Source organism: Perissodus microlepis, chromosome 4 (genome assembly GCF_051167445.1).
Source record: "Perissodus microlepis isolate ML-2025 ecotype Zambia chromosome 4, ASM5116744v1, whole genome shotgun sequence".
NCBI classification, from domain to species: domain Eukaryota; kingdom Metazoa; phylum Chordata; class Actinopteri; order Cichliformes; family Cichlidae; genus Perissodus; species Perissodus microlepis.
In genome coordinates, this window is record NC_140464.1 from 31,257,186 (window position 1) to 31,276,230 (window position 19,045).

General features: G+C 40.4%; 1 protein-coding gene across 1 annotated transcript in view; it reads right to left on the bottom strand.

Annotated features, from left to right (window-relative positions):
* Positions 1–18,532, bottom strand: part of rrn3 (RRN3 homolog, RNA polymerase I transcription factor) — a 28,368-nt gene extending 9,836 nt beyond the window's left edge. The window contains exons 1-16 of the mRNA XM_084927055.1: positions 18,226–18,532; positions 17,940–17,996; positions 17,777–17,866; positions 15,746–15,875; positions 14,880–14,939; positions 14,676–14,739; positions 11,463–11,532; positions 10,808–10,906; positions 9,234–9,329; positions 7,683–7,806; positions 7,144–7,274; positions 3,848–3,978; positions 3,561–3,748; positions 2,333–2,441; positions 1,875–2,027; positions 1,093–1,177 (exon numbers count right to left, since the gene is read on the bottom strand). Coding sequence (XP_084783181.1) covers positions 1,093–1,177; positions 1,875–2,027; positions 2,333–2,441; positions 3,561–3,748; positions 3,848–3,978; positions 7,144–7,274; positions 7,683–7,806; positions 9,234–9,329; positions 10,808–10,906; positions 11,463–11,532; positions 14,676–14,739; positions 14,880–14,939; positions 15,746–15,875; positions 17,777–17,866; positions 17,940–17,996; positions 18,226–18,321 — 1,683 coding nt within the window. The 5' untranslated portion in view covers positions 18,322–18,532. The remainder of the gene's footprint in view (positions 1–1,092; positions 1,178–1,874; positions 2,028–2,332; positions 2,442–3,560; positions 3,749–3,847; positions 3,979–7,143; positions 7,275–7,682; positions 7,807–9,233; positions 9,330–10,807; positions 10,907–11,462; positions 11,533–14,675; positions 14,740–14,879; positions 14,940–15,745; positions 15,876–17,776; positions 17,867–17,939; positions 17,997–18,225) is intronic.
* Positions 18,533–19,045: the final 513 nt, after the last annotated feature.

Sequence of the window (19,045 nt, forward strand, 5' to 3'; positions counted from 1 at the left end):
GTGACGTGAAAAAAGGCACGTACCTTTGATGTTGCGTGACGAACTCTGTATTCCTCGTCCACATGTAAACGCAAAAAAGGAGTTTAAAAAAATCTCAGTTTTCAGTGATTCGAAACGCCGTTTACGTGGACGAAACAGCTGCATTTTCAAAAATACCTGTGTAGGTGTGGACGTAGCGTAAAAGAGTTAGTAGTTTATTTTCTTAATACCTGTAATTTATTGCAGATTACTTGTATTTGCTTAATTGTTTACTAAATGTTTGAGGTGTGAAATAAACTGCAATGGAGCAAAATATGGGCGTGTGTGGTTGGAGGATGTGTGCGTGCGTGTGCGTGTGCGTGCGCGCGGGGGGGCGCGAACATTTTTCTTGTAAAACAAAGGGGGGCCCAGCAAAAAAAGTTTGGGAACCACTGCTCTAGCAGATCATTACATGAAGGAACCTTTTAAAAACAAGCGCGTCCATGCTCACAGGTGTACACACGGTGCTCACACACACAAACTACACCCTTTTTGGCTCCTACCTCAAAGCACGCTGTGCGCTGTCGATCTTACGTGCTGCACAATAATGTTTAATATTTAGTATTTACTGTTATATTCACATAGATCATCGTGATGTTGTTTATTATGTTGCTCTTTTTTTTTCTTCTGCTTGTTTTCTCTTTTTTCTTTCTCAGCAGGTGATCCAGGTGATTGATATTTGTATATTTTGTCTGCTTATTTTGTTGGTTTTTGTTTTTTGCCCTTTATCCCCGTCCCTCTTCCCGCTGTTTTTCTTTCCCTCTTTCTTTCTCCCCTTTCTTTTCCCCAGTCAAGTCTGTCCCATGTTTAGCAAGTGAAAATAAAATAAAATAAAATAAACAATAAAAGGTGAATCAAATAGACCATTACAGCAAGGCTGGGATGGTGGATTTGGTAAAGTAAATCTGTTGGGCATCTTTCTTCGCCTTTAGACAATAATTCTGATGGCAAAAGAACCAAACAGGACAGGCAAAAAAAAAAAAAAAAAAGTTATAGGCCTGCTTATTTTTCTGTCCTGTCCAAATCCCCTACTTTAAAAAAAAACTCATAAATCTGTTACAATCATCATCTTACCTGTTGCCCTCTTTTGGTGGGAAATGGCTCTGTGTCTGATAGATCATCCCAAACCTGGTACAACGGTTCAATGAGCTGACCAGACCTGTAAATATACAGTTTATATTTACAATCCTGTTTGTGCAGACATAGGTGCTGGGAAAACTATCATGCTTCAGTTTTTTTCCCATATAATCAGGAATCAAATTTCCAATAAACATATTGGAAAGATTAAAATAATCTAAGTAAAATGGTTTCACTGCTAAATCGTGGAAATAATAGAAAGAGGACTAAACAGAATAATAGAAGTGAGAGATGCACTTAAACAATGAATGTATGGAAAATAATGGAAACGTAGCAGAGCTTCCCGTTCGTTTCTTTTAATGTGAGAAAAGTTACATTTTCCCCATGTCTCCAGCTTCTGCTGGAGCTGAAGTCACATGCTTCAAGTGGCTGATTTATTCAAGTTACAAAAAGTGTACGTTTTGTACTTTCAAGCAAATGTTACCTAACATGATTTTAGCTGTTTGTTTACTCTCGTACTAATTTTCTTTTCTCATCATGGTGGAAGTGGGAGATAAACTCCCCCATGGGTGTTCACCAGCACCAGTGGCATAGTGAAGGATGGATAGCACCATCTTCATGGGTGCACATTAACTCGACCCCTCCACTCCAGAGACTTTGGTATCAGTATTGGTGATGGGGAACAAAGGGAGCAATCGGAGTATGAAGAATGTCGCTTAACCCTAGCTGCTGAGTGCGTAAACCAAAATAAATGGAAATAAATCAAACAATGAGTGTACCTCTTGAGCAGGTAGGGGTCGAAGGGGAAAAAACTGTCGAGTGGGTTGGTGTTGGTGGTCACACAGTCTCCTCCTGCAGAGCTGCGGACCACTGGCAGCACACACCGGTTGTTCCTCTCTATGATGGTGTAGCAGAACACCACTTGGTACTTCCTGCAACAAAAACAACTGCTGGTAGGAATGACGAGGAGGAAAAATACCAGCATTTTATAACTGATGCAAAGACTTTCTTCTAGTCTACACACTAGTGCGTGCACTGTGATCTACTGACAATGCTGTACACTTTAGCGTTTTTACATCAGTTAGAAAACAAATGTAGAACTTTTACTTGAAGTCGACCAGAGGCCCCCTCAATATTAGCATGTCTAATAATCATTTAGTTCTTGAAAAGTTCCTGGAAAATAATCTAGAGGGTCCAGGATTACAGGAAGGTCGATGGTATTTGGGGGCATGTGCACCTTGTGATGGCAGCAAACATGTTGGTGATTGAAGGTAGGCAGACTCTGAGAGGATTCAGCTGACACATCACCACCTGCTCCAGGTTCAGACTCTGCAGGTATTCCAGACCTGACGTACACACACCCAGTGAGGAGGAGTCAGAACACATTCGATAAGGTGTGACCAAAAGGTCCGGAGAGCATCAAAAACAAAAACCATACCTGATTTAAAAACAGTTGATCAAGCTCATGTGTTCTAGTCAGTCTAAATGAATTCCAGCATGTCTGCCATTTTCCCTAAAATCCTCATTCTGACAGCTTACACTGTGCGCTATTCTTTATCATGGATATCTCAAACTGACTGGAATTTTGCATAAAGTATCATTTCTGGTGATGACCAAGCAGTTTTCAAGTTAAGAGGCTTAAAGTTAGTCAACGCCAAGTTCTAAGAAACATCCTGAGGCATCTGAGGGAGAAGAGTCACAGGAAATGTCCTAAACGGGCGATCGTGGCTCAAAGAGTTGGCAGTTCGTCTTGTGAGCCCCGGCTCGGACAGTCTCAGTCGTTGTGTCCTTGGGCAAGACACTTCACCTACCGCCTACTGGTGTTGGCCAGAGGGGCCGATGGCGCGATATGGCAGCCTCGCTTCTGTCAGTCTGCCCCAGAGCAGCTGTGGCTACAACTGTAGCTGCCTCCACCAGTGTGTGAATGTGAGAGTGAATGAATAGTGGAATTGTAAAGTGATTTGAGGGCCCCGAAAAGCGCTATATAAATGCAATCCATCATTATTATTATTATTATTATTAAACCATGCTGTGTGCCATTGTGTCATGGTGCGTCAGCACAGTGCTTTAAAAACAATCTTTGTTCCCCATCTGGTGGCCTCAACAGATCTGACACCCATCTACTTCATGAAAATTAAAAAGGATCACTGTTGTGGCACGCAGGAAGAGAGAAAGCACCCATCCCAGAAATGAAGGGATTTCTACAGAGTGAACTCAAATAATTGCCTTGCTGAAAGCCATTAAAATACATAATAAGACAATCTTTAATGTGACTCTAGAGACATTTAAACCAGGTAATGATTCAGACCCATTCCTGAAACCTGTGCTTACATCTAACTGATTTTAGTAAATTAAACCAAGCAGCCTGATGTAATTTTTGCTCCCATGCCATTTTTTTTTTATTTTTGTTTTTACCTGAAATTAAAACAAATAAACTGATATTAGCTCAAAGTTTTCTATTCTACCTTTCTTCATGTTGGCCTCTAGCAATGCTCTGTGTCTGAAGATGATCGTGTAGAAGACAGCCTGGCAGGAAGTGTAGAAGGGCCCGTGCAAGCTGACGTCACAGCAGACTTGTTTCCCACAGCTGTCCTGGCTGTAGATGTACTGATGGATCCAGGAGCTCAGTAAATCAAGACAGGCCCGCACAGTGCTATAGGAATCATCATTGACACAGAATGAGAGAAGAACCCGTTAAAAACCTGCACCTGCTGCATTTGTGCTGTCTTAAGCAGGTGTCGCATAAACTCACCTCAATGGGATGAACTTGGCTCGGGCCAGGAAACTTCCCAGGTATCCAGCAGCAGCCTGGCGAAGGACAGCAGGCAGAGACGGGTTCTGCAGGATCTTCCACAGGTGATCCAAGAAGGCCTCTGCCAGGGCCTGTGACATATATCACAGGAAACACATAATATACACAACTCCAGAAGCTCTTAGTCTCAAAGTAATGAATGATAAACGTCAGTACGAATAAACCAGCTAAATAAATACATGCATTATAAAACATATATTCTGAATGTTGAGGACACGGATGATTTAGAAAAAGCCAGTCTACCCTTGAACATGAGTAAATATAATATACGTAGCAAAGTCAGCGGCAGCTGAGATATTATAAGAGACAGGGCACTCCGAAAGCCTGAATCTATGGAAGAGCTCTACAACAGCAGTAGGAGACCACACTGGGCAGCACTCCTGTCAGATCCACAGTCTCACCAAGACTGGACGATAGAAGCAAACTGTAGTCTGGTCTGATGGATCCATCCTGTATCAGTCAGGCTAATGGTGGTGTCATGTTGTGGGGCGTTTTCCTGACTATAGTCAGGGTTGGATCAGGTGACCATCCCTGCTGCGATAGGCTTAGGCTGCCTGGGCCTTCCTATGATGTACTGAGTGTTTCTTCTTCACTCTCTATTAGGGCTGCGTGTCATCACTCATTTCTATAATTGATTCAATTCGATTCCATTTGGACTCAGAGAGAAATATTATAATTCTGATCATTATCCATATCAGATACATATTTTTATATCTATGTATTAAAAACAAAGTTGACACTTGTGAGACCTCATCACAGCAGAGGCCTTTGTGTCAAAGTAAGTCAGCATAAAACAGAAAAACATGAAGCAGATTTTCCTGGCCTGACTTTTTACAGCAGACAGCCTTAAAAATATTCTGCAGTAGAACAAAAACTGAAGAAAACCATGAATCAGCATCTGAACATGACCTGATGCTGCTGAAGTTACAGAGGTTTGATTAGAGACACAGCTGAGAGTTTTGCAACTTGGCATCATTTGTAAAAGTTGACATTTCTTCAGTATTGACAGCAGAAATGAGGCTTTCTCGTCCAAAGTCGTTTTTGAAGTTGCGCTGTACAAATAATGCAGAAAACAGAGATTTGAGACTGGAAGCTGTTCTTGAAGTACACAGAGAGACAGAGCTGTGCAGGAAGTGAGATCTTATTGTGGTGGAAGCTAAACAGCCAAAGTCAGAGTGAATTAATGACGATGTTGATCAAACATGTAGTTTGATCTTCTTTTGCTGCTGGTTCAGTGAATTTTGGTCCGAGTGATGAAACCTGCAGCATCAGAATCTGCGAGGTGTCGGCGTTCAGCACCGACGCGTCTGCATACGTGCTGTCGGGGGCTCCATCCACGCTCTGCGTTTACATCTTTGTGCAGAATCCGTCTTCCTGCTCTCATTTACTGCTTTAGCTGTTTGGTGGCGGTGAAATAGTTTCGTGAGCTTTAACCCGAGTTTCTGGAAAAATACATTTATATTTAAAAATGATTTAGGATTGAATGAATCGATGTGGCTTTATTCAAGCTAAACTCAATTTGAAACGGAAAATCAATTTTTTAAACCCTCCCAGTAGAGCTGGGCGATAGAACGATAACGATATGTATTGCGAAATAACTTTTTCTCGATAGAAAAATTAAACTATTGCGATAGACCTCACCGCTCTTGTCCTCTTAAAAAAAAAAAGAACAGCCAATCCAAATTAAGTAGCGCAGAGCTGAACCAATCACAGCCGCAGCGTCACGTCACGTGACTTGTTACGTACAGCACAAGTGCCAACCGGCACATGTGTATTTATTTGGGAAGCAGCCAGCCGCCGAGCCGCCCGGGTATTGGAGGAAATGAGTGTGCCGACTAGAGAAAGATCAACCGAGAGCGTGACCGAAGAGAAAACAGATGATGGTTCCAACGCCGGAGAGACTGTCGAACGGAAGAGCCAGAGAAGTTCCGTAGTGTGGAGGTACTTCAGCTATTTCAAGTCTGACAAAAAAACAGAGCAGCGCGCACTGTAAATGTGCCGAAAGCAAGTCTGGAAATACAATAAAGCGGTGCATGCTCAGTCTCTGACTGGAAGCGCTAATTCGTCATTCGGCTTTTGTCAGACTAAAGTAACTGTTAAAACTGTTACTTAAGCTCAGCTATACAACAAGGAGAGATTGAGAATTTCCTTTTAGTTCTCAGTTTATTTGATATTGACAAAAGTTAGTCAATTTTGTCTGTTCTTCTGTAAAACAAACTAAGATTTATTTTTAGAATTAATATTTGGTTTCTAAGTGGAATTGACAATTTAGTCTGTTTTGTTTGTTCTGTTTTGAAACTTAAACGCTTCAGCGGCTGCCTTTTGTGTAGTTTGCAATATTTGCCTTTATTTATCTGAAAAAGTCTCATGTTCCTTAAGGACATCTACCCTGTTGAACTTATTATGGGAAAGAAATATTTAAATCAAAACAAGCTGCTGATTATTTCACATTTTACTTGTGAGCAACGGTACATTTAAATCTTACAAATATAGTTATTTGGCTTATATCGTGATATATATCGTTATCGCATGAAATGAAAAAAACATATCGTGATATGAAAAAATCTTATATCGCCCAGCTCTACCTCCCAGTGAGAAAGGTGAAAAAGAAACACCCAGTGCATCATGGGAATCCCCCGGCAGCCTACACCTATTGCAGCATAACTAAGGGAGGATTCAGGGTCACCTGGTCCAGCCCTAACTATATGCTTTAGCAAAAAGGAAAGTTTGAAGCCTAATCTTGAAAGTAGAGATAGTGTCTGTCTCCTGATTCCACAGGCACCCACACCTCACAATCAATATATCTCTCTTGATTGTAAACCAGCTGCAAATGCAGTGGCCAGGTTACAAATATTGAGGAGTGTACTTTGTCATACTGTGCCATTCATGAGGTACAGCAGCCCTTACAGATGCAGAAAGTGGTGTTTATATCAGATAAAGCTATCCTACTTCTAGGCTGGAATATTACAATTTCTAATTACCAGGCTGCTCCAGAATGCAACAGTAAGAGGACTGACACAATTAATATCATTATTATTATTATTTTTCTCATATATGGCTTCTCTTCTCCAGAATTGAATTTAAAATCATTCTCAAATTATCTATTTTATCTTGATCTAAGATGTAAGAGTTTGGAAACTTTCCTGTGCCTGTACATCTCGTCGCTGAAACCCAGACTGCCAGTAAAATGCAAAAACCAAAGTTAACTGGTCCCAGCATATGTGGGGAGTACTGACCGGTTTGAAGCTGCAGAGGTAAAAGAGAGTGTACTGCACATGACAAGAAGCATGTGTTGGCAGAATGAGCTTGTCAAATACAGTCGACAAATCTCTGTACAGCTCCTTTGTCCTTTCCACATGAAAAGACCCTGAAACACAAGACAATACAATACATAAAAATATTAACGTACAGCTTAGTATAAATATTCTCCATCTTCCTACATTACAAAAGTTTAGAAACTGAAGGATTCAGTATCAGTCAGGCCTGGAAAAGATGGTCTAATCTTAAGAAGTCAGGGTTAAACAATGGGTAGTATTTGGACTAAAATCAATCAATAAAGATGTGATTGAATCAGGCTTTGAGCTTCAATTCAATTACTTAAAGTAGTGCATGAATGCATTAGGAGCCATTTTTATTAAAAAAAAAAAAACCCTTTTCAAAGGTTGCTTGATTTAAATGCACTTTAGTAGTATATCAAGACAAAACTACAAAAATATAGTCACTGTCCAAATATTTATGGATTTACATGTATAAAAAGCTTTTTTTCTACATCTACCATCGACGTAGCAGACATCCTTGATGTAAGCCATGAGCACGGCCATGAGAGTGTCTAGTCTTTCTGCCACTGGATGGGCCATCACAGTCGTCCTGGTGGGCTCATCTGCTGACACGTCTTCATCCTAACAGAAACACGGATACACACAGAGGTTATCAGGATTAAAAGAAAGAATAAAGAGAACAAATTCAAATTTGGGTCCAGGACGCTGCCCATGTTTCCTTATTTAGATTTTATGTCTAGAATTAGTTTTATTCAGGCTGTCCACTTAGATGTTTCAGTTATAGTCAAGCACACCCAGGTCTCATGTTCAGATGACTTCATGTGGTCCCTTACACATGCAGTTTTAGAAGTTTCAGTGGCGAGGTGTTGGGTTCAACCACAGACTTAAAGACTGAATGAATTACTGGGTCTTTAACGTATAAAGGAGGACAGTATGTGAGCAAAGGAATTGTGACACACCTCTCTGTGCTCATGAAACACCAGGAATGTTAGATCAAGAAATGTTATTAAATGGAAAATGTAGATCATACCATGCTCTCCAGTTCGGGGTCACCTGAAAGACCAGCCAAGGTGTGGAACAATCATCTGCTCCAGAGCAGTATGAAGGTTTTGACACCATCTTGGTTTCTGCCTCACAGACACCACTGACTCAGCCTTACTGCTGCCACCTGGCTGAACCTCATCGGCTCCCAAGACTGCATTAACTCATGGTGGTTCGTATTGGTACTTCTATGGTCTGACGTGTGGCCGTACCTTGTGCTCTGCTGGTGCCTGTGTGAAAGATATTGCTCCAACTAATCTGCAGCTGTTGAAAACCCATCACAAGGCCTTTGCAATCGTTGTCCATACTAATGACTTCTGTCAGCCAGTGAACTTCAAACAAGACTTTGTGCACCTTGTGGACAGCCTATGGGCCACTGGAAAGCAGTGTATCATCTCCGGTCCACTGCTGTGAAGTTTAGCCATCTCCATCACCTGCATATTTGGCTTTATGAGTTACTGCAGGAACAGAGACCTTCCCTTCGTCATCTTTCCTCAACTGCCCTGAACTTTTTAAACAAGATCACCTTCACACTAACCACTGCACTGACCTAACCCTACACCCACTCACCCACTACAGCCTGACACTTGCACCACTAGTACACCCAGGCTCAACCTTTTAAAAGAACAGCAGCCTGACATTTTGTGCAGTGTCGTTATGTTTTACTCAGAAAGTATATTTATTGACATTTTCTATATTGGCGTGTTTTTTCCCTTAAAGCCTGAAAACTTGGTTTTAAAAAACTGTCGCTGATTTAACAGCACAACAATCAACAATATGTCACCTCCTGCACATTAGATTTCACATGTGCCAAAAATGTCCAATAACCTAACCCTAACCCAACTACAGTTTCATTTGAGCTCTCATACATGCTGGCCGAAAACGTTGACTTCTTAAGTTATTTAATGTATTCACTGTCATGACAATTATTCATATGCTTTTGAATAAGTCATTTTTATTTTATCTGTGGAAAAACGTTACTATCATCAAACCCTGCTGGCTCTTACCATGTCAAAAAGACACTCCTCAGTCTGCTCCTCTGCTTTCTGGGTCTGCACTCGGTTTTCTTCAGCCTCCTCAATATGCGCGCGGGATGCGTTCACCTAAAATGTGCCGCACACATGTACACCTTTGACATATCTCACCAGTTTCCAGAAGAAAGCAGCAGGTGATGTGTGAACTGATGCTACTTGTTCAGAAAAAATGAATTGATCAGTTTTATGTCTGAACACGTCCTTCTGCAACAGATAAGTCAGATATGACTCTAATTTATTTGCATGCATACGTTTCTACATATTTTGGTATTGACGGGCCTCTAAGAGACTATACAACAAGGTCCATAAGTTTTTGAAAGATGATACTTTTGTGTAATTTTGTCTCTCTAAATTCCCATGTGTTCCATAACCGCATTGTTCCTCCTGGATCCAAGATTCGACTAACTGATAGACTTTCCTCTCCAGTATCCTGGCAAGTGTTGATCCAGAGGTACTGTCGGTGATTCCACATTAATCAAGTCCACTTGTGACTCGGTGGAATCACCGAGTACACATATATCAAATTCAGGGAGAGAGAGTTTCAGAGTCTGGGGGCTACTGTTGCAAAAGCTCTGTCTCTTTTAGTTTAGGTACAATAAGTAGGCCCTGATCACAAGGCCTCAGGAACCTGCTGGAGATACATAGCTATGAAAGTTCACTGATGTAAGCTGATGCTTCTCCATGAAGAGCTCTAAAAGTCAGAACCGCAATCTTGAAATGGACTCTGAATTCAAAAGGTAACCAGTGATGCGGTGAGCAGGAAGTTATGTGACAGAAACGTCTCAAGGAAGACCAAAATTATTGCTCCAGGGTCTCAGTGAATTACTCCCATACCCAAATTTTTGCTTCAGCTATTCCCAGAGACGTGGCCTGTCAGCTACCTCCACATTCCACGGGCTAACAAGTTCAACAGGACTCGGCGGTAGATCTGATGTTAATAACGCAATTATTGACTTGTGACCTAGGTTGTCTTGTTACTAAGTGCATGCTCATGCTGGTGATTTCTATGGACATAAACCGCAGGTCTCAGTCACACTGCCAAACAGCACCCGAGACTCGAAAAAGACATGAAATGGTTATTTGGCACATAAGCAGAGAAAACAGTCCAAACTCCACTGTGGTGAAACCCAATGGACAGGCACCAAATCAGTGGGATATGAGCGCTGTCTCTTATCTTTGAGCTGGAGAAGTGAAGAGGGCAGGACCAGAAACTTCTCTGAACTTCCACGCGCTGAAGCAACTACCAATAAGAGTGTAGGACAGTGCTGAGTGAGATACAGCCATTAAAGGATTATCTATGAAACTGGAGCCTCAAAATGATGCGCGATGACTGAATCACTCCCTGTATGGATGCAGCTTCTTTTGTTAAACCTCTTGAATGAAAGCTCTGCACTATAGCGATAACCAGAGACAAAATCAGACAAACTGTATCACTATCCAAAACTTAATAAACCTACCTGAGCACCTACCACACAACTCATGTTGAGTTACTACTGTTAAGTTCAAATTAAACTACAAATAGCAGAATTTGGAGGTGTACCACTCACATCCAGCTTCAGCAGTTTTCCAATAATCAGCTCAAGTAGGTCTCGTCGAATGGAGGGGACGTACACTGTTATCCTCAGGAGGTTATGGACGTAACACTCCTGTAAAGCATCCATCAGTTAACAGAGACGTACACTTTGAAAAAGAATCAAAAGCTTTTTTGATAAAACTGATGACGTCCCATTTTGTACAGTCTTTTTAATCTCCTCAATGTCTAATCTACAACAGACAACAAGAAATAGATCGTGTAAAAAGTTACATTAAAAAGCCTTTGATAGGACCCAAATTAAACAAACAAACAAACACACATTTGAACACACAAATATTCAGAGGTACAAAATGACGTCACAAAGGATCAATAAAAACACATTAAGCTGAAAGAGCTGTTATTAAGACTAGAGATCCCAGTCTGTTATGAACTACAATAAATACAACTTTAGAGGTTATTAGCAAGAGTTCTAAAACAAAATAATAATGAAACAAAAAAGATTAAATCATGTAAGGACATTTAATTAGGTGAAATGAAAAGGGAAATAGCACCTCCTGGAAGGAAGAAGTTTTAACAATGATCTACAAAGAAGACAGAGTGGACTCTTTAAATTATAGACCACAGCCTATTAATAGTATGGGGACGTCAGGGTCTTGCCTGTGTCTTACCAGTGTTCTTGAGGATTTCTGTATGAAGGGAAAGTTTTCTTGCAAAATGGGCATCAGAAAGCGACTTGTGCTAAAAGAAGAGGAAAAATCTTTACATTACAAAAACATTAAAAACATGAGGGGTGAAAATCACAGTGAAGCCACAATGCAGGCTGACTGACATCAAATAAAACAAAGTGTACACAAAGTATCCATTTATGCAACAACATTAGTTACAACAAATAACTAAGAACTTACAACAACTTTTTTTTTTACAGTAACAAGCTAGTGGCTACTTGTTTGTATTAGTAAATTAATGTCAAATAAGAAGAAGAAAGCAAGTTATACTATAATAAAGCCTGCTGAGACAAAAGGGAAGAAATACACTTGCAGCAATTACAAGATAAGAATACCACCTTAAAGGGAAAAGATAAGCTAGTTAAATCAAACTCCGTGGGCAGATTTGGAAATGGGATTTTGCCAGATTTAAAGCTAGCTGGATATCTATATCATACTTGCTCATGTTATGACTACCAAAAACATACCTAGCATGTGAACATGTGGACAATACTGCAGTTTATTAAAGGTCAGTACCACCAACCCCATGGTTTTGTGAAGTTACAGCACTAGAGACATTACAACCTTTACACACAAAGGGGTTGAAATAATATGGAGGGCCAGGAGTGCCAAAAGGAATTGATTAAATACAGCATTAAATAATTAATTAAATCTTTCATTAATTCATTAAAATTGGAATTAATTAAATAAATGTTTAAATAATTCAATAAATGCCCATTCATTTCATTTAAAACATCTAATAAATTATGTATTTATTTACATAATAAATACATAATTTACGGGGCGACCGTGGCTCAGGGGGTTGGGAAGCGTATCTGTAACCGGAAGGTCGCCAGTTCGATCCCCGGGCTCTCTGTCCTGGTTGTTGTGTCCTTGGGCAAGACACTTCACCTACCGCCTACTGGTGTTGGCCAGAGGGACCGATGGTGCGATATGGCAGCCTCGCTTCTGTCAGTCTGCCCCAGGGCAGCTGTGGCTACAACCGTAGCTTGCCTCCACCAGTGTGTGAATGTGAGAGTGAATGAATAGTGGCATTGTAAAGCGCTTTGGGTGCCTTGAAAAGCGCTATATAAATGCAATCCATTATTATTTATTCCAAATTGTATTTAATTCATGACACATTTAATTATTTCATTAATGACAAATGTAATTAATTATTTAATGATTTTTTTGGCACTCCTGGCCCTGCGGTTGTGTTCTTGAATCAATTTTATCTGTCAGCCTCACCCAGCAAACCCGGGGGCGGGGTTAATGCTGCCGCTGCAGCTTGTCTAACATCTGATTGGTTACTGTGCAAAGTTAGTCAAGACAAGTCGATCCTAAATAATCAATCACTATGAACTGGTGGTAGTGTGGGGAAGCAGGTATCCCAGAATGCATTTCAAACTGTAGTGGCGTAATCTTCACATCTCTGGTCAGGTTGTCAACATAGAACATGTTTGCAAAAGTGCTCAGATGTTTCCGGCAATGTTCCAGCTGACTGTTAGCGGAGCGTACCGTGTACAGAGTGTACCGAGCTCACAGCCCCGGTGTTCCAAGTTAACTTTAGTTAAAAAGTCAGACAATTTTTTTGTAAAGAAAAACGTAAACACTCATATCGCCAGTAAGTTACAAAAGCGCCAGCTGTCTAATGTACAGCAGGGTCCTGCTGTAAAACTGTGAAACACATGGAAATGTGTTGATGATGAAAACAGCCCGTCTGCCTCCAGTCTTTGTGTTTCCCTGATGGCTATCAGTAATATAAAGTCACAGACACAACTATATTTAACTTTCTCATGTTGGCTAAAAACAATTTTACATATATGATCTTAGAACAGGACACAGACACTCTAATTACTGACCTCATGTCAAATGTGTACGTAGACTGAGTCTGTGTTTTATATGAAATCTTTGCTCTCAAACCTTTAAACAGCAGCGAGTCTGCAGCTGAGAGAACACAAACTCAAACAGCAGGTTTGATCATTGCGATTATAAATCAGCTGGAAGCGCCACGTTTTCACTCAGTCTTTTATTTACAGCATGTTTGAAGTGTTTGAAGAATGATGTGGGGAACATGTTTTAAATGCTGTACTAAAATCACTGCGCAGACAGTGCGTGGCATTGTCGCGGGAACATGCGTGGATTAATCTGGTGATTTGTTAAATATATAAATGTTGTTCTGTTTGTTTCTGCTGCTGAGTCTCTTACACTGATGGAAATGCAGATAACACACATCATGAACACCTGTTCAACCAATCACCTTCATTCCACTCTGATCTGCGACAAACTCAAGTGTCCATCTCTTTTACAACAGTGTTGCCTGAGACTGGTATATTTTATTGTCTGTTTACTGTAGAGTTCCACATCTCTGGAATAGTTGGCACTAACAAGGCTGATTTTTAGTAAAAGAATATCGATATGACCCATGAATTCGATTCGTAGATGACCGTTAGATTCGTTTGATGCTGCCGACACTTTCATGTGCCCGTGCTGGGAAGCTGAGTTAACTCAGAGAGCTGATAACCAGCTTCATGTGACCGTTTATCCTGCTCCCAGTGTTAGGGTCAGTGATTCCAGATAACCGAAAGATATCCTGGATATGCTGACCTCACTCCGAGGTGGCGGCAGCTGGACTGCCCGTTTAGCCTCGTGATTAATATTCACAATTAAAATATTAGTCAAACATTTTGAAATCTGTGTCTCACAAGCTTTGTACACGTAAACCTAACAGTTACTACATGACAGAAACCAGTGATATCTCTTTCTATAAAGATTACGTGATTACTGATCACTGATTATTTATTTGCTCTCTTCTCCTTAAACATGTTTTTAATGTTAGTTATAATTCAGAATGGGCGACTGAAACAAGTATGCTTAACGTTATTAAATAATTAATTAAATGTGTCAATAATTAAGTACAATTTGAAATAAATAATTTATTAAATGCTTCTTAATGAAATCAATGTGCATTTAATTAAGTAATTAAATATTTATTTCATTAATTCCAATGTTAATGAATTATTTAATGGTGCCTTTAATTAATTTATTTTGTCACTCAGGGTCCTCCACAGAGAGAAGTCCAGTGATGAATCAAAGCTCAAGTGTACAAATTCAGAGTTTAAAGGCCAAAGATTAAAAGAACAGCAGCCAGCAGAATAACAGGTGACACAGACTTACGAGGGCACGTATCTGATGATGAGCTGCAGCGCCTGGTGACAGTGATCGAAGTTTCTGGGTAGATCTTAAAAAAAAAAGCCATACAAGCTCTTACTGAACATAACGATGCTTTACAAAGCACACCTGCATCTCGCTTCTTTGTGAACCACTGCAAGGTTATGATGTCTGAAACAACCACTTCATAGGAGAAGAGAAAAATCTTACTCTCATCTTCATCATCTGAATCAGAGATATCCACTCCTCCTTCACAGATGGTCACTCTCTCTGAAAAAACACACAAGTTGTTTCTCCATCATGCAACAGAGACGACAACAAGAAAGACAACAATACTGTACAGGGTTGTCAAAAACTGATTATCAGATCCTAAAAGTGACTATCTGATCAGATACTCATTGGTTACAGTACAGACACTGTCTTTGCCTCATCCAGCTGTCACACAGCTGCCCGTCTGCACACAACCCCTCCCCTCATTACACCTGAACACGGAGGAGGAGTTGACATGCAGAATTTCAAGGGTTAGTAAAGTTCCCATTTCCACAACACTGAAGTATTAAACAGTTATCATAAAAGTTAACCTGGCCGGCACACACATTAGCATTAATCATTCAACCCTTTAAGTCATCTCTTCAGTTACCGTTAAGTTAGTGGCGATCGCTAAAAATATAACACTAACATTAATTTAGGAGCTAAGCAGTGAGAGTTATCAGTCCTGCTCCTCAGTAAACTTGCAATGTTTGGTGTTAATTTAAAAGGATAACACAATTATGTGTGACCGGTGTTCTTTTTCAGACTGAAGCTGGGAAAAGTCTATCATCGACTACACAGAAGACGGTTCAGCAAAACAAATGTGCAAATATGGAGCCGAGTCACCAGAAGCACAGCACTACCTGAAAATATTCTTGACTTTTGTTTGTTGCTTTTCTCCACATCTAACAGAATTTGTGACTATTTATCACGTATATACATCTGACAGTCATGTATTTCCTTTCCATCCTGTCGACCATCACAAGCCTACTACTGTAACACGTTTATGAATCATGATTAATTCAGTACCAGTCAGAGTAACATACTGGGGGTGAAGTGGGAGACCACCATGTTAAGGCAGGCACACAAGTAGACAGTCTGTGCTGACACCAGGTTACCCAGAAAGGCCAGGTACTCGTCCACCACAGCCTGGCTCCGGCCCAGCCAAGGAAGCCTCTATAAAACACACACACACACACACACACACACACACACACACACACACACACACACACACACACAGTGTGTTTATGTATCTTTCAGCATATAAAGACAATCAGCTTTTTGGATGTCTGCTGATTCACACCACTTGAACACACCTAAGGCCAAATAATCCACTGCTAGAGTTAGAAAGTACTTTATCTTTGAGCGTATCAGTGGACTGAAGGGTTTAAAATGTGCACCAAAATGACAGAATAGATGACACATTACCAGCAGCATATCATACTGACAAAAGGCTTGTAAAGGTTAGTCCATGTTAAATCAACCACGGCTTTTCCTGGGAATTTTTTTTTCATTTTATATTTGACTCTAATATTGGTCCTGACTCAAACTTGAACGCTGGTGGGGGAATCAGTGATCAAGGGTTATTGTCTGGCTACTACAGGAGCAGAAGGCTAAATGGGTGTGGATTCAACTAAGAACAACGGGTCAGCGTTCTGGATGTGTTGTTCTCTCTAAGCTCTGATCACAATAATACTTTCCCTGTTGACTGTAGAGGCGACTGCTGTTGTGATTTGATGCAATATAAAGAAAATTGAATTTCATATTGGAATGAGGTCGTAACAAATTTGGTGAAGGCATACATGTTCCATATCTTGTATATCTACCCTCTTTTTTCTTGGCTCAATTTAACTTCTTTGTTTTATTAATACACACTAGTTTAAGACGTTGCTTTAAAAAGCAAATGATCTCTCACCCACACTAAGGAACAGGGCTAGGTTATAAGTTATATTAATTTTATAACAATATTTCAAAGAAATATGTGATGACAGTCATGACAATATAATAAAAATATACTAATCGAGGTATTATCAGTGTGGCTTGCAATAGGCATTTATTTATTAGAGAAAACAAAATAAAAGGCATTTCCATCCTCTTTTTTGAATGAGTCTATAATGACAGACTGCCTCATTCAAAGTTTGAATTTACTGCCACAAGATGCCAGCAACAGCATTGTAGTATGTTATTTACACAGTCAATGCAAGTCAATCAAATACAAGAACAAAACCTGCCTAGGTCCTGTTTTTAGGCTATAATAGTGCTGTGAAAAAGTATTTGCCAAATTCCTGATGACTTTGTTTGGATACATTTTTTAACATTTACATGTTTAAGATCAAACAAATTCATTTTTTCTCTCAGTTGTGGGGCAGTTTGGGTGGGTTGCGAGGCAGCAGGTCCTACACAGGCCAGTTCGTCTTGCACTCGCTTTTTTTGTCTGTTTGCCCTGCGCACTCACATGACAGGGGTGGTGTTGGCAGTATCTAACTAAACTATAATAGGTTTTCACATGTCATGTGAAAATCCCACAGTAAACAGAAAATTCATGACAGCTCCAACAGAAACATTATCAAATAAATTTAAAAATCTACAGAAAATAAAAATATAGTGGTAAAATGCAACATGTGATTAATGCTGCAGAAACTGGTTAATCTGGTCATTTAGTGCACTGCCTCCACTCAGTGCTGCTGTTTAGGTCTAAAGCTGCATATTAAAGCTCTGAAACTTTAAAATTGATCCATTTAAAAATTAAAGCTTATGCCACTTTTCCACTTGTACCTACTCTGCTCGGTTTTGGTCATTTTACAATATAACTGAGTACCACCTCAATGTTCGTGGGTTCGTTACAGCGACACCCAAAAATCCCATGAGCTCATTTAAACACTACGCAACAATGGCGGACACTGAGGCAACGGTACATCTGCTGCTGAGCCGTCTGCTTGCCATGCTGACAGGCTAATCAGCAGCATGCAGTTTGTTGATGTGATGTTTGTTTCAGATCGACTCCGATCACTTGGACCCCCGGTGGAGTAAATACAGTACTCTTCTCCTTGCATCACGCTAATATTTACACTCACCAGTATAGTATAAATGAGCTGTTCATGATCCTTGGTCAGGTGGGTCACACAAGACCGAAATTCTTGCAGCCAGTTGATGATCTGAGCATCCTGTCGGAGCAGAGGGCGTTCATTGAGAAGCAAAGTCCACCACACCACAGGGTGCCCTCACACTAACGCTTACCTTTATCTCAGGATCAACCAGCTGATGTTTCAGGAGTTCATAATCACTCGAGTCTCCCTTAAAAACAAGGAGAAACAGCTAAGCAGTTCGCCAAAACCGTAGGAAACGTAGAGGTGTTTGTAAACAACTTTACGAAGGTCAGCAGAATCCACAGACAAGCCAGCAGGAAGGTCTAGATTCATTTAATAACTTAGTGGACCATCTCGTGGATGTGTCACCAAAATCAACAACCCTAATATCTCTCTTTATCATTTTCCAAGAATGACAACCCTAAGATACAACTCACGTGTTTGTGTTTCTCTAACGTCTCCGCAACACTACCTCCAAACCTGACCGTCTTCACAGAAGGGGTCTTCAGAAAGTCTCGACCGTCTATTTCCATAACCCACCAGGCAGCTAACGCTGGTCTTTGCTTGTTAAGCTGAAAGACAGAGCTGGAAAGGAGACTCGCTCGTTACATCTCTCGCACCGTACAGCTCTCGATACTGTGGCGTTAACTAGTTTGACCAAAGGAATCACGCTTCCGGAAAACAAAACCCGACCAAAACCACGCGAAAGTAACAGGAAGAGAACTGCGTGTTTACGGAAGTGATTGTTCGGAGCAGCAGCGTCACATTAAAGGGGGACGTTCGAGGAATCCATTTCGCTCAGGAAGGTTCCTACCTGAGTGAAGTAACTTTATTGAGCTTATGTACAAACAAACAAAGGCTGTGAGTCCAGGCTCACACCGTAACAATAACACAGGCTGAACAAATACAACGAACGAACAAACAAAGAGAATAAATGTAGCTTGTATAAACCAACAAAAAAGGAAAGAAAAGCAGAGTAAACAGATTAAATCAAGGTTCGATCTACGATAACACATTTTTAACTCTCTATCACAGAGCATGCAGCCATTTACATACATTTCTATCAAGTCAGCCAAATTATTATCATTGGATAAAATTCATGTATCCAACAAATTATATGCACCACCGTCAAAGAAGCACATATCATGTAAATGATCATCCGTATCATATTAGTATGAATATTAAAGACCTCATACTACTCTATATCACCCCAATAGAGCACTCGCTCTCACACTGCAGGCTTACTTGTGATTCCTG